At 43.0% G+C, this 15,152-nt stretch overlaps 1 protein-coding gene across 1 annotated transcript; it reads left to right on the top strand.

Annotated features, from left to right (window-relative positions):
* Positions 1 to 246: 246 nt before the first annotated feature.
* On the top strand, positions 247 to 6,602 carry IGFBP1 (insulin like growth factor binding protein 1). Its single transcript, XM_045286364.1, has 4 exons — positions 247 to 747; positions 2,799 to 2,983; positions 3,916 to 4,044; positions 6,121 to 6,602. Exons 1-4 carry the CDS (start codon positions 381 to 383, stop codon positions 6,250 to 6,252), a joined length of 813 nt encoding a protein of 270 aa, XP_045142299.1. The 5' UTR covers positions 247 to 380; the 3' UTR covers positions 6,253 to 6,602.
* The last annotated feature ends 8,550 nt before the right edge of the window (positions 6,603 to 15,152 follow it).

Below are 15,152 nucleotides of genomic sequence, written 5' to 3'. Positions count from 1 at the left end.
ATTTGGCAGCGGTGCCTGTTGTTAGGATTGGACTTTGGTTCCACATAACAGGATAAACATGGATCTGAAACGCTAGCCGTTTACCTTCCTTCCACCCACGGTTTGAGCAGGAGCAAAACAAACTTATTTTGAGTACACAGCTCCAAACGCAAGAGGCCGTCAATCATTAACCACCAGCTCCGGGGGAAGCGCCGAACACGCTTCATAAGGCGAGCCCAGGGCCCGGTGAGCATCCGTCGCCTCCTGCAGTCACTGTGCCTCAAGACTGTTGCCTCTGGCAGCCAACGCATCTCGACACCATCAGCACCCACTGCCACCACCCTCCGCACCGTGCCTGTTTGCCACCGCTGGCCACCGTCTTCCACTGATCCTCGTCTGTGATGGCGAAGACTTCCGCTGCAAGCGCCTGGGCGCTGCTCATCATGCTGGGCATCCTCCTTGGTGCCGTTGCTGGTGCACCCCAGCCCTGGCGCTGTGCGCCCTGCTCTGAAGAAAAGCTGGCACTCTGTCCGCCAGTGCCGGCCTCTTGCCTGGAGGTCGCCGCACCAGCTGGCTGTGGTTGCTGCCAGACGTGCGCCCTGCAGCTTGGAGCTGCATGTGGCGTGAGAACGGCTCGATGTGGCAGTGGGTTGAGCTGCCGAGCACTACCTGGGGAGCCACGTCCCCTCCATGCCCTGACCCGTGGGCAGGGTGCCTGCATGCCTGTACCAGATGACAGCAAAACTGACCTCAGTGCAGAGGCCACAGGTGAGCCCCCTCCTCCCCTTGTCCCCTACCAGGACAGACGGCAGGCCTAAGGCCTGAGATCGGGCTCGGGAAGGAACTGGTTGGTCTAAAACTGCAGGGAGTCATGGGCACCTGGCTGGCATCAGCTTTCCATTAGAGCTTGCAAAGGACAGGACCCAGTTCCATTGACCCTGGCCCAAGAAAAAGAGAAAAGGCCCAGGCCGGCAAACTTAGTGAAAGGATGGAGGAGAGGACCCAGATCTCCTAGTGAGGACCCGGAGCCTAGTGAACTGTAAACACGCATGTTCCTTAGATCCCAGGGCCAGAGAGTGAAGGAGGCAAAATGCAGCTTCTCCAGCAGGGCGGTGACACTGGCAGCCCTCCCCCTCCTCCCTGGAACTGGGGTCTTGATGGCCACCTGGTATGAACATCTCTCCAGCTGTCTTCCTCCCTCACCCCCTCCACTCTCAATAGACTTGGAATGTCCACTGTAGTATATGTCCCGTGAATACGGTAAGTGCTTCCCAGATGTTTACAGAACATAATGTGAGAGTTCACGCTGAACACTTTGCTTCCATTCATTGCATAGAAAAACAACTTTGATGTGTAAGTTGCGGGGAACTCCTAAGAACTTGTCAGGTTCTTTTCCTGAATTTAAGTAGCAATTTATTTGTAGTGGGAAGCAAAGGAAATAGCTCTTCCTTACTCTCGGCTTCCTATCTCCCCATCTGGGCTGGTTGCACATCCTGTGTGGATTCACAGAGGAACCTCATGGCTCTGTCCCCTGATAGGAATCTGCCTTGAGCGTGTGACCATTGCAAGGAAGGGTCACACTTTTCCTGTTCATTCTCTGTCCTTTAGAGTAAATGGAAGCATTTCAGTGAATAAACGGATGCCTATCACCCCAGAAAGGGGACAGTCCCCAAGGAGAATGAGTCTTGCAGCAGGTACCATTAGAATCAGTTCTCCATGGTTCTGTCCAAATACTGAATCCACATCGCTGTGCTCTATTTGCAAGTTGTCCAGAGACTGCCCCCCTTTTCTGAGGCTTACAAAGGAGTCTGTCACTTCTTATGGGAGATGGCAGGGCCTCTGGGGAGGGGATGGTATAGGGCTGTGTGTGAGGAGGACTGCAATCTAGACCCCACTTCTAAACGAACCCCACCCTATTTATACCTATGAGGTTCTAACAAGATAAGTACCATTCCCAGGACTTGCAGCCAATGACATCAGGAATTGAGCCCGATCCCTGCCTTTGTCAGTTTTGCCATTACCTCCATACATGTGATGTTTCTCTCCTCCCCTAGAACCTACCTTAGAAGCAACACTTTAGGACACTCTTGCAAGACTCTTAAAACATATTTTTCCAGAACAGAGTGGGTGTTGCTTTTGTTATAATTCTTACCTGAAACCATTAGAAGTGTTTCTAGAAAGAGAGGTGGAAGCAATCTAGGTCAGGGGTTGGCAAACTTTGGAGACAGAGAAGCCAATGCTGTCTCTCACTGAAAATTTAACAATCATTTGAGAGCCATCAATGTATTTTCACAAACCAATGAAATCACCATTATCTGAATAATAGCCTTAATCCCCCCTACACCCCGCCCCCAAATTGTACATCAGAGCCGCATGTACACACCCAAAGAGCCACAGATGGCTGGAGAGTCGCAGTTTGCTGACCCCTGATCTAGATCAGTGCTTCTCCAAGTGGGTGATTCTATTCCCTGCAGGGGGTGTGGGGGTGTGTGACAGGGCACTGGAATGATCAAGGGGCCGCAAAAGCAGATACTTACACTTTATCCTGGGTCACGAGCTATTGTTCAAAACTTTTTCATTGCCAGGGAGCAGGTGAGTAATTCCCCCCACGCCACCCCCCCACCCCCCACCCCAAACAGGGCAGTAGGTCAAAGAATTTGCGGACCTATGATATAGATGAGTGTGGACCTCCTTATACCCCAGCCTGGCTCTGTGAGTGGGAAGGCATGCACACAGCTACTGCAGGAGTGACGTCAGAGATCCAGCACAGTGCAGGTACACTGATGGAGAGTTCTAAGGCACTGCCTGTTCCATTTCAGACTTGAAGGCCTCCTCAGCCCCAGAGACTGTGCCACCCGAGAGTACTGAGATGACCCAAGAGCAGCTCCTGGACAGTTTCCATCTGATGGCCCCTTCTGGGGAGGACAGGTCCATCCTCTGGAATGCCATCAGCACTTACGGAAACCTCAGAGCTCACGAGACTGAGGACACCAGGAAATGGAAGGTGAGACCCTGCTGATGGTAGGCACTCTCCATGTTGAAGCCTTGTGGTTTCCTTCCTGCCCCTGAAACCCTGCCTGTAAAGATTTTTCTTCCCGAAGTCTGATAGACATGTCTATGATTAGTTTTGGCAAGGTTTTCAGGAGAATTACTTTTAGGAATCTTTGGAGGAACTAGGTGGAGTAACAAATGCCATTCATGCTGTACAACTATAGATATGGTACTTCATGTTTCTGAACTCTCTTGGCAATGAGAGTGTCATTGTAGGGCATCTCTGATGAACATCCCATTAAACTATTCTCAAGTTCAGTATAAGGGTCTCTCCTTCATCTGCCCCCAACTATGTCCAATCACATCTTAATGCAAGACTGTTTTCAAGTTTACCACTTGAAGGTGACATCAGTTTGAGTTGATTTGACAACAACAACAACAACAACAAAAGAAAAACAAGAAAAAAAACCAAAGCCCTCACAAACACAACCAGAAAAATGGAGGTTTAAAACCATTTTCTGGATATTTAAGATCTTTCACATGGAAATTATGACAAATGAAGGAAATTTAATCCTTAAATCATCCAGGTAGACAATTTAATTTCCACTTGACCCCGTTTATGTGAAACAAATTTGTAGATTTCGGACACTTTGACATCTTCCTGCTGAATTCTTCATGGGGAGAGCTAGGCAGCTCTTCTTGCAGCCAGGTACCTGGTGTTCAAAATTATGCAGCAACTGTCTGGAGGAGTCAAGGACACTTTACGAAGTTGGCTAGGCTACTGCCTGGGCACTCTCTCTCTAAGTTTAGGTGAATGAAATTCTTGTCTTTTATCTTGACAACTCAAGAGAGAGATATTAACCATCCTCACTTACCAGTCAGATAGTTATCTCTTAATAATCATTCCTTTTCTCACATCATTTATACATCAAATTCTTCTTTTAGAAGCCATGCCAACGAGAACTCTACAAAGTATTGGATAGATTGGCCAAAGCCCAACAGAAGGACGGAGAAGCAATCTACAAGTTTTATCTGCCAAACTGCAACAAGAATGGATTTTATCACAGCAAACAGGTATGCAAGTCTGACGTGCCTCCTTCTAAGGACAGCTCTCCTTGCCCCACATCCCTGAAGTCATGCTTGTTCATCCCTAGATACGAATCATGAAGAACTTAAACCTGTCGTTTTAAGTAGGTGTTTTCACCCACTAGGAACCAAGATAACTTAAGGACATTGCATCATTTGATGGCTAGTCGAGGCAAACCTCTTGGGAACCAGGGTCTGGTTTTGAGAATTAGGGGCATCAGTTAACAAACACATGGATGTTGACTTTGGGCAGGTCATTAATTTTTTGGACCTTAGATTCTTCATCTATAAAAAAAGAGGAATGGACCAAATTCTCCTTTAAAAAAATGTGTTTCTACTTGGGCAGTTCTTATTTCTCTTTTTGTCCCTTTCCTCGCGGAGGGGAAAAAAAGTTCTAAAATAGAATTCAATAACATATTTTTAGATGACCAAATAGCAAATGAGCTAAAACTCATGGAGATTTAAATTTTGAGGAGATGAATTTATCTTACAGTTTCTCCAAATTTTATTTAATTATTTGAATGTGTTAACAAAATTTACTATTTTAATAATTTCAAGTGTACAATTCAGTAGCATTCATATGTTTACAATGTTGTGTGATAATTATGCTTTTCTAAATATTTCAAATATGTGGAATTGTACCACGCTTATACTTTAGTGTCTGATTTATTTACCAAGGTTCATCCATCTATGCTCATATCAGCATTTCATTCCTTTTTATGGCTAAATAATGTCACATTTTGTTTATCCATACATCTGTTGGTAGACACTTGGTTCCATCTTTTGGTTATTGTGATGATGATGATTTCAGGAACGTGATCTTGGGGAGTCTTGCAGGTTTAACTGATCCAGTAAATCTGTGTTTGTGTTTTGATTTTTAATGAATTTGTGGTTCTATTAATTTTTCTTCAGGCCTCACAGGATCCACACACTATGGTCCAGATCAGAATAGACAGTAATTGTAAGCAGGCACCATATAGTTCTTCTGGGCTTAGGGTAGAGGAGACAATGGTTTATAGACTATTAGTTTGTAGACTAGTTTCTTCTTTGAGATCAATAATTATAACTTAATTGGCCACTCACAGCTATGAAGATCCCAGACACTATTCAGCATACTAGGATGTAGAACATAACCTTTATGAATTATATTATGGCAATTGACCAAGACACCCCTCTAGATCAGTGGTTCCCAACATTCCTAATGCCACGAGCCTTTAGTTGGGACCCACAGGTTGAGAACTGCTATTCTAGACTTTGATCCATTTTGAGTTAAAATTGTACATAGCTTAAGGCAAGGGTCCAATTTCATTCCTTTGCATGCAGAGATCCAGGTGTTCCAGAACCATTGTCAAAAGGACTGTCCTTGCCCCCTTGGACACACCTGTCAAAGATAAATCTATCAGTTGTGTTAACAACCATTTTGGTGTGTCCATTGAATGAAACAATGCCTCAGGCCATGCAACGGTTCATTTCTCTTATTCAGTATCTCCTGAAGCAGGCCCACGTCTATCTCTGCTGGCTTCCTTCTCCTTTCTTGGGCTGGGGTTTGTTGAAGTTAGTGGTTTGCTACTACAGTTAAGACTGTACTTTACCTGTAAGGTCCCACCTGGCGCAGAGCTTACATCGCAGTCCTCTCCGAAGGAGACACCCCTGGTCAGCCCTGTTCTCTTTAAGGCAACGGTCATGTTGCCCCTTGAGGAGACCTTTAGGATTAAACAATTCCTATGCTCTGTAGATGCTATTGAGAGAAACCATGTGTGGCTTTATGATAGGTCAGCAACAGTGGAAGCCCATGCTTCAAGTACTGTTGATCCGGTATCAGAGGGTCCATCCCTCCTACCTGGGCCTCAGCAGATTTAATACCTGGGCCATGAAAACAGATAGCTCCGTACGGTTGGCCATTTAGCGTGCACATGAAGACAATCTTGCGTTTGAAACATGATGATGAGGCACAGAGGTATCTGCTTTACCCAGGGACACAACTCTTTGGAGACAGGGATTTACCCCAATACAGTTTGTTTTGCTTGCCTTTGCTAATACTGCCACTGGATCTTGTCTTTGCAGTGTGAGACATCCTTGGAGGGCGAGGCTGGACTCTGCTGGTGTGTGTACCCCTGGAGTGGAAAGAAGGTTCCAGGGACCCTGGAGGTCAGGGGAGACCCCCAATGCCACCAATACTTTAATATACAAAGCTGAACACAAATGCAGTATAATATGTAATTTCACATGAAATATTTAAGTATATATATATATATAGTATATTTATAGTCTAGAACACACACACCTGTCTATGTATGTATATGGATGACTTTTTATACTCCACATATTACTTGGTATATAAAGTTGTTAGTTTATTTATTCACTGTAAGTTTATTTTTTTCTACACAGAATCGTGATATCTTAATTTATATATCATGAAATGTTTCACCATATTATATTAAAATACTTGCAGCTTACATCTTCTGAAGGTCATGCTTCTGTGTGTTTTTTTAAATAGGGAAATAAATCTGTAAAATACAAAATAAAACACTGATTTTTGAAATGGATTGAAGAATAATTGGTTTGTATCTCTGTTTCATTGATCCACACAACCAAACTCCCAAACCAAAACCAATCTCCATAAAGCCAAACTCCACAAAACCCAAACCGAAACTCACTGCCATCAAATTGATTCTGACTCCTAGTGACCCGACGGGACAGGGTAGAGCTGCCCCTGTGGGTTTCTGAGCGTGTCACTGTGAACAGGAGTAGAAAGTCCCATCTTTCTCCCGTGGAGCTGCTGGTGGTTTCAAACTTCTGACCTTGTAGATCACAGCCCAACCACAACCACAATGCTGCCAGTTCTCCTCCATGGCTCCACAATTGATGTAAATTTACAATGCGAGTGAAAAAGTCAATTAGTACTTGAGGTCATGATATTGCTGAAGCTTAAAATATATTGGATATATCACCAACACATTTGCATATCTAGATATCTTTTCAGGAATTATTTCACCTGTGTTATTTTAATGCATCAGACAGTTATTGAAATATATTGCTTTGTTTCTGAAATTCTTTGCATCATCTTCCTGGATCAATGTAGTGCTTCTGTCTCAAGGTTCCTTGCCTGCCTGTTGCCAGATCTCCCCAGCAAACCCAACTGCACTTCTGTTCCCAGTGATTGTTCTGACTTTTGCCTGGGTGGGTGTAGTGTCCCCTAAACATCCTCCTAAACCTCTACCTCTCTGTTTGTGTCTTAACTTCAATTTACCAATAAGCGAATCAACAATGAACAGTCAACAATGAACCCACTGCTACCAAGTCGATTCTGACTCAGAGTGTTCCTATAGGACAGAGTAGAACTACCCCTGTGGGTTGACAAGACTGTAAATCCTTATTGGAGTAGACAGCCTCATCTTTCTCCTGTGAAGCTGCTGGTAGGTTTGAACTACTAACCTTGAGGTAAACCACTTCACATCAGGGTTCCTTTTCAACTTCTCAATAACTCTGGTAGTTTTGGTCTTAAAAGATGAAACAAAAATACTTTTACAATCTCCCTCAGCCTCTGTCCTCAGACTGCTCTGACTTGCTAGGTCCTTCTGCCTGAGACAGGTATTTAGATAGCGAAGACAAATTGTGTTTCTCTGCTCCCGTATCCTTCTCATTACTGTACCTAGAAGCTTGTCTTTCTCAGCATCTCCAGATTGTCCTTGACCCTGCTGACTACTGCTGTGGCCCCTCCACATGTTTTCCTAGACATTTTATTCATCTCAAAGGATTCCAGCCCAGGGGTCTTTTGGCTGCCTCTGGCCTAGTTTCCCTGCACTTCCCGATGCTTTCCTGAGAATGGCACTTTGAATCTCACAAATTTTACATGAGAAAATAACCTTCCTACATGTGTGTGTGCAGATGCAGACAGGCACCACCCACACCTGTCCACATACATGCAAATATGCACACTTGCCACACACACATATAATGCATACAAACAGACACAACCTCACATATACTTTGATACATAGACTCATACATAGGCATGCAGAGATTCACAGATGCTTGCACACACATGCTCATACACATGTACACTGGCATGCACTTTTATGCAGACACACACACCCTTGCACACACGTGGCTTTTCTCCTACAGTCCTTCATGTGGGTGAAGCCCAGGCCTGTCACCTCCCAGAGAGCCCCTCAGAAAGCAGTGGTGGAGGTAATTCTTGGCTCCTTCATTCCTAGCTTCTTCTCTCATCGGGGGCTTCCTCTCAGAGAGTTGTGGGCAGCTTCTAGCTCCTGGCTACACTCCTGTGTGCAAAGACCACTTAATTGTCTTTAAACTCTTTAAACTAATGGTAAGAATTTCCGTTTTAACTATCATAAACCTTGTGATAAGAGGAGATGTGTTCTAGAGATGTGGGCTGGGGCCCACACATGTGGAGGCTGTAGCCTCTGAGCGGCTGCAGGAGACCATATTCTGAGGGTGTGGGCAGCACCTGCCTCATGGCAGGGACTTACATGCCATACACACCAAGTAACACTGTTGGCTGGCCCCCGCAGTCAGTCAGGAATGGAACTAGGGAAAGTAAAATGTCCATCCCAGGATGTGTGGGATTGGAGTTCTGAGCAAAAGTAAAGTAACACGTTTGTTCAGATTCAAAACACAGCACAGCCTGGATCACGTTCCTCCTGAATTCTCATGGTGGTGGAGAATCTGTTCATCCAGTTAGATTTGAGTCATGTTTGGTTGGTTCATCAAAAAGATACCATCATAGTCAATATTTTACTTCAACCTAAAACACATTGAGATATATTTATGTGCTAGTCTTTGACCTGGGACCAAGGCCAAGAGCATTCCTAGGGGTCTGAATACTGTCGTGGACAAATCACACTGGGGACATCTACTAAATTTTGGCTCGAGTTTCTTTGAAATGGAGCAATAATTTAGGGGCACTTGTGAAACTTTGTAGGTTGAAAATCCTTTAGAATTTTAGTGTCCTTTCCCCTTCCATCTTTTGCAGTTATTACTCCTCCTGATATGCGGGCGATTCACAGACACGGCACTTATCCACACATGAATCTCAGCCACTCATATGTTAATAAAGTACCTCACTGCCATCAAGTTGGGTTTGACTCATAATGACCCTGTAGGACCGGGTAGAACTGTCCATGTGGGTTTTGGAGACGGTAACTGTGGTAGTTACATAATTTCATGCCAACTTGATCAATAGAATGTAGGGGTGGAGTCTAGCCTGTCAATCAGGTCACAGGGTAACACCCACCAGGAAGATTCTGGAAACTCCAAACTTTCACATGCATATGAGGGGTTTGAAAATACCATGTTTTGGCTTGAGTGTACCTTACTCTTCCAAGTGATATCCTATGAAAACCATAGATATATTTTAATATTATGTCATATATTTGTGGTCTATGAATGTACTAAAATCCTGTTCAGACTGTACCAGATGGACAGCACAAGTTGGAGAAAATACTGCAGTGCAATGAAAAATGTGTCAGACAAACTTGGGCTCCAGTCCTTGCCTGCTCCCCCAAAGTATAATAATAATGGGCATATCCTTTCACCTCTCTCAGTAGGTTGCTCTGTTCCAACACGTGGCAGTCTTATTGTGAAGAGCTGTGGTAGAAATAAAATTGTGCTTATCTATGTTGCTGTATTGCATTTTATCAGAATTTACTCTCAAAGCCCAACTGTCATTTATCATCACTTTTTAAACTGTCATTCATCACATATCATCACTTCCTAGCATCAGTGAAGTGCAGGTAGTGTTATACTCATTGGCTGGAACTTTGTAGGTCAAGTTCTCAGAGTAACCTATTGCCCTCTGCTGGCCCTGAGAGTAGCCATTTCTGTTCCTGGCTTGTAAAGATCTATTGGCTCACAGTGTTCTAGCAATTTTTCATTAGCGCTGTTACCTTTCAGAGGGTATTGTTTATATTTCCACACCTGGTGCACCATCCAACATACCGGCATGAAGCAGAGAAATAATAAAGAGGTTTTCAGGCTGGCCCCAATCCCAACTACATGGACCCCACCTGTGTTAGTCTGGGTAGACTAGAGAAACAATTCATAGAGACACTCACATGTGTATAAGAAAGAGCTTTCTATGCAAGAGCAATTGAATATTGAGAAAATATCCCAGCTCAGTCCAGATCAAGTCCATAAGTCCTATATTAGCCCATATGTCTGAAACCAATCTATAAAGTCCTCTTCAGACTCATGAAACACATGCAATGACACCAAATTCAGGAAGATCACAGGCCAGTGGGTGGGAATTCTTGTGGATTCAGTGGCGGTTAGAAGCATATCATCAGTGACAGGGGTCTCCATGTGGCTCCTTCAGCTCCAGGGCGCTAGCATAGCTCCATGTGTCTTATCCACAGGAATGTCTCGAAGGGAGTCAGCCTGTGTGTCCTGCCTGCAGTGAGCTATTTATCTCTTTAGCACCTCCAAATGAGGTTATCAAGCTGTGACCTGATTGACAGGTTAAACGCTGCCCCTTCACTCTTAAATCTCAAATTGACAACAGATTATGTAACAACCACCCCCTTCCACTCCCACCCCCCAGCTAAGAATGCACTTTAGAGGACATCACTGAAGCTACAGTTCAGGGAGAAGGCAACGTCTGATCAGAGGACACAGGAGCAAATGAAGAGGGAAGGAGAGAATGTGGAACACATCCTGGCCCACCAATCCCAGAGGACGATATTCCTGCTCAGAGCAGCCAATATACAGAGAGGCCCATAGGGCCAGTTCCACCATGAGACACGATGACCCTCACTGACCCATGACACTACAGGAGACTACACTGGAGACATACTGTGGGAATTGTTCCAAATCTCACCAACCACACTGGGGTGAAACACTAAGGGTGTGCAACAGAGCAGCAAGGGGAGCAAAGCAATGAAGTCCTCAGGGAATACAAAAAATAGACTTTGGGGTCAGGGTGTGGCACTCCATCAGACTCAACTGGAAAACACTCCTAAAGGTCAACAGACAGACCTGGACTACTTATAGGTTTTTCTTCTTTTGTCATTGGTTTTCTTTGTTGTTATTGTTTTGGTCTTTTATTTTGTTTTGTTGTCTTGTTTTTGTGCTTATTATTGTTTCTGCATGTCTGTCTAGATAATATAGGAGGGATAAACTATCCAGAGGAGAAAACAATGGGACAGACGGCTCCAGGAGGACATGGGAGAGGCACGGGGGTATCAACCAACCCAGAGACACGGGAACAACAAGTGATCTAAAGCCAATGGCAAGGAGGTCATAGGATGCCTGATGGGACTTGATCAAGGGCAATGGAGCTGAGAGGAATTACTGAAATCCAAATGAAAGCTGAGCATGATAGTGGGACAAGAGGAAAGTAAAAGGAAATAGAGGAAAGAACTAGGAGGGAAAGGACATTTATAGAGGTCTAAATACAGGCATGTAGATATGTAAATGTATTTATATATAACAATAGGGAAATATATAGATGTGCATATATTTATGTTAAGTATTAAGGTAGCAGACAGATATTGGACCTCTAGTCAAGTACTCCCTTAAAAGAAGAACACTTTGTTCTAATAATCCAGCATTCTGTGATGCTCACCGTCCCGACATAATCTCTGAAGACAAAATGGGTGCATAAGCAAATGTGGTGAAGAAAGCTGATGGTGCCTGGCTATCAAACAATATAGCATCTGGGGTCTTAAAGGCTTGAAGGTAAATAAGCGGTCATCTAGTTGAGAAGCAACAAAACCCACATGGAAGAAGCACACCAGCCTGTGTGACCACGCGGTGTTTAAGGGATCAGGTATCAGGCATCAAAGGCCCAGAACAAAAAATCATATCAATGTGAATGAGGGGGAGTGCAGAGTAGCGACCCAAAGCCCTTCTGTAGGCAATTGAACACCCCCTTACAGAAGAGTCACAAGGAAGAGATGAACAAGTCAGGGTGCAGTATAGCACCGATGAAACATAGCTTTCCTCTAGTTGAGCAGTTCTCAACCTGTAGGTCTCGATCCCTTTTGGGGTTGAATGACCCTTTTACAGGGGCTGCCTAAGATCATTGGAAAACTCATATTTCCAATGATCTTAGGAATGGAGACCCTGCTCCTCTATCCATCTCCAGCGGTCTGCCCACATGCAGATACCACCACATACAAGTACTCAATGTGAAGACTGTTACCCATGCTACACCATGCTTCAAGATAAAATTTCATTTATTTGTAATTAGAAATAAATATTTCACAATATATAATTACATATTGTTTTGTGATTAATCACTATGCTTTAATTATGTTTAATTTGTAACAGTGAAAACACATCCTGCATATCAGATATTTACATTACATTATGATACATAACAGTAGCAAAATTACAGTTATGAAGTAGCAACGAAAATAATTTTATGGTTGGGGGTCACTACAACATGAGGAACTGTATTGAAGGGCTGCAGCAGTAGGAAGGTTGAGAACCACTGCTCTAGTTCTTTAATGCTCGCCCCCCGCCATCATGACCCCAATTCTACCTTACAAATCCATCTAAACCAGAGCATGTACACTGGTACAAATAAGAGCTGGAAACACAGGTAATCCAGGACAGATAAACCCCTCAGCATCAATAATGAGAGTAGTGATACCAGGAGGGGAAGAGGAAAGTGGAGGGAGAAAGGGAGAACCAATCACAATCATCTACATATAACCCCCTTCCAGGGGTATGTACAACAGAAACATGGGTGAAGGGAGACAGCAATCAGTGTAAGACATGAAAAAAAAAGATAACTTATCCTGGGTTCATGAGGGAGGGAGATGGGGGAGGGAGACAATGAGCTGATACCAAGGGCTCAAGTAGAAAGGAAATGTTTTGGAAATTATGATGGCAACATATGTACAAATGTGCTTGACACGATGTATGTATGTATGTATGTATTGTGATGAGCTGTACAAGCCCCCAATAAAATGATTAAAAAAAAAAAGAATTGTTCCCTTTCTTGCTTTTAAAGACTGTGCTGTTGTGAGTGGCTCCTGAGTCCGTTCTGGCTCCTGGTGCCCCGTGTGCATAATGTGAAGCTGCTTCACAGGGTATGCATGTGGCTTTTTAGAAGCAGGGTACCAAGACATCTGAGACGCCTCTGGGAGCGGGGTTTGAGCTGCCGAGCTTGGGCCTAGTAGTCAAAGGCTTAATCATTTGTGCTACCCAGGGACTCCTAGAGTTTACTGGGAAAAGACTATAAGTTTACTGGGAAAAAATTATAATATAATACTGATCGCCAGTAGCAGCTTCCTACAAGTTTTCACTCCCATTTTTAACACCAGAGAAAGCTGGACAAATTCAACATTAATTACTTTCCTTGAATGAGTTACAGTACCAATCAGACACTACTGCCATGGTCGAGTGTTAGTTAAAGATGGGTTTGGATTAAACATGTAGATTGAAAACTCTAGCCACCAATTTTTTTAAAAAAGGAAGTATATAGGCGGTCTTCAGTTTTCAAAGGTCTGACTTCAGAACAAACGTCTACCCGTCCATTTTTTGTTGTTGTTATGTGCTGTCCAGGCGATTCTGGTCCGCAGGGACTCTATGTGCAACAGAACGAAAGACTGCCTGGCCCTGGGCCATCTTCACACTGTTGTCGCGGTGTTTGAACCATTGTTAGAGCCACTGTGTCAGTTCATCTTAGTGAGGGCTTCCCCTCACTTTGAAATGATTAACCCCACCCATATCCTACTCAGAACAAAATCTTCATCAAATCAACCTTTCTTTGCTGTATAAATAGCTTTTAAATAGTTGGAAAAGCACTGAGCCTTTTCTTGCCCTCATGTCAGACAGGCATAAATCTAAGAAAGAACTCTGCACACCCATTCTAGATTATCTACCAATTCTTAAAGAGATGAGAACAAATCTCTGTGTAACCAGGGGATTGCCTATAACTGATATCCCCAAAGCGGAAGAAAAATAGAATTATGGAAAAAGCTTAAAAAGAACAAGAGGAAACAAAAAATAGAGGACAAAAGAAACAAACAATACATTTAATACATAGAAAACAGTCATAAATATGATAACTATTAATCCAAATATACTAGTAATCACTTTAAATGAGGATGGTTTAAATGTATGAATTAAAAGACAAAGATAATCAGAGTGCTTAAAAAACAACTATATGCTACACATATGAAACCTACTTTAAATATAAAGAGAGTAAAAGTAAAGAAATGAAGGCATCTATCTAACACTAACACTGATAGAAAGAAAGCTTTATTAGTTTCTGATAAAGTAGACTTTACAACAGGATTGATCTAAAGATAGACATTGCATAATGATAAAGGGGTCAATTTTTCAATAAAACATGACCATCGTAAAAGAAAACATCAAAATGCATGAAACAAAACACTGATTAAATTGAAAAGAGAAGTAGACAAATCTGCTCTTGTGCTCTGTGACTGTGTTCGCAGGCCACTGTTGCATGGAACCAGAGACCAGGAACAGGAAGCTAGCTTGAAAATCCCCAAATATTTGCAGATTCAACAGCACAGTTTTAAATAACAAAGGGGTAAAAGAAGAAATTTCAAGAGAAATTTTAAAAAGTGTTTTCAGCCAAATGGAAATGAAAATACAGCTTATGAATATTTGTGGGATTTCGTTAAGGCTGTGCTTAGGGAGAAACCTACAGTATTAAACACATGCAATAGCAAAGAACCATCTGAGAAAAACTCTATAAATATCCACTTCACGAAACTAGACAAAAAGAGCAATTTAAGCTTAAAGGAAAATGAAGGAAACAATAAAACATAAATCAGTAAAACTGAAAAACAGGAAATAGAGAAATGTAATGAAACAAAACATGGTTCTTTGAAAAGATAATAAGGTTGACAAGCCAGTGAAACTATCCGGAATGCCCAAGAGTAAAGGGAAAAGGTATAATTTACCAATGTCAGAAATGAAAGAGGGGTCATCACCAGTAATTTCATGGACATAAAAGGGCAAGTATAGAATATGATGAAATCTCTATGTCCATAAATTTGGTAGCTTAGATAAAATGGACTAATTACTTGAAAGGCACAAATTACTAACATTTACATAAAGGGAACTCGATCTCTACATAGGATTATGTGTGAAGA

The sequence above is a fragment of the Echinops telfairi genome, unplaced genomic scaffold (genome assembly GCF_000313985.2).
Source record: "Echinops telfairi isolate 266 unplaced genomic scaffold, ASM31398v2 ScPeMD7_7;HRSCAF=31, whole genome shotgun sequence".
NCBI lineage: Eukaryota > Metazoa > Chordata > Mammalia > Afrosoricida > Tenrecidae > Echinops > Echinops telfairi.
The sequence above is the reverse complement of the archived record's forward strand: the minus strand, read 5'-3'. Positions and strand labels throughout refer to the sequence as shown.

What these genes read in the sequence shown, in the direction of transcription:
- IGFBP1 (XM_045286364.1), top strand. Translation starts at nt 381, where the DNA reads ATGGCGAAGACTTCCGCTGCAAGCGCCTGGGCGCTGCTCATCATGCTG. An exon ending in AGGACACCAGGAAATGGAAG is followed by an intron (nt 2,984 to 3,915) that starts GTGAGACCCTGC and finishes TTCTTCTTTTAG; the next exon opens with AAGCCATGCCAACGAGAACT. An exon ending in GATTTTATCACAGCAAACAG is followed by an intron (nt 4,045 to 6,120) that starts GTATGCAAGTCT and finishes TTGTCTTTGCAG; the next exon opens with TGTGAGACATCCTTGGAGGG.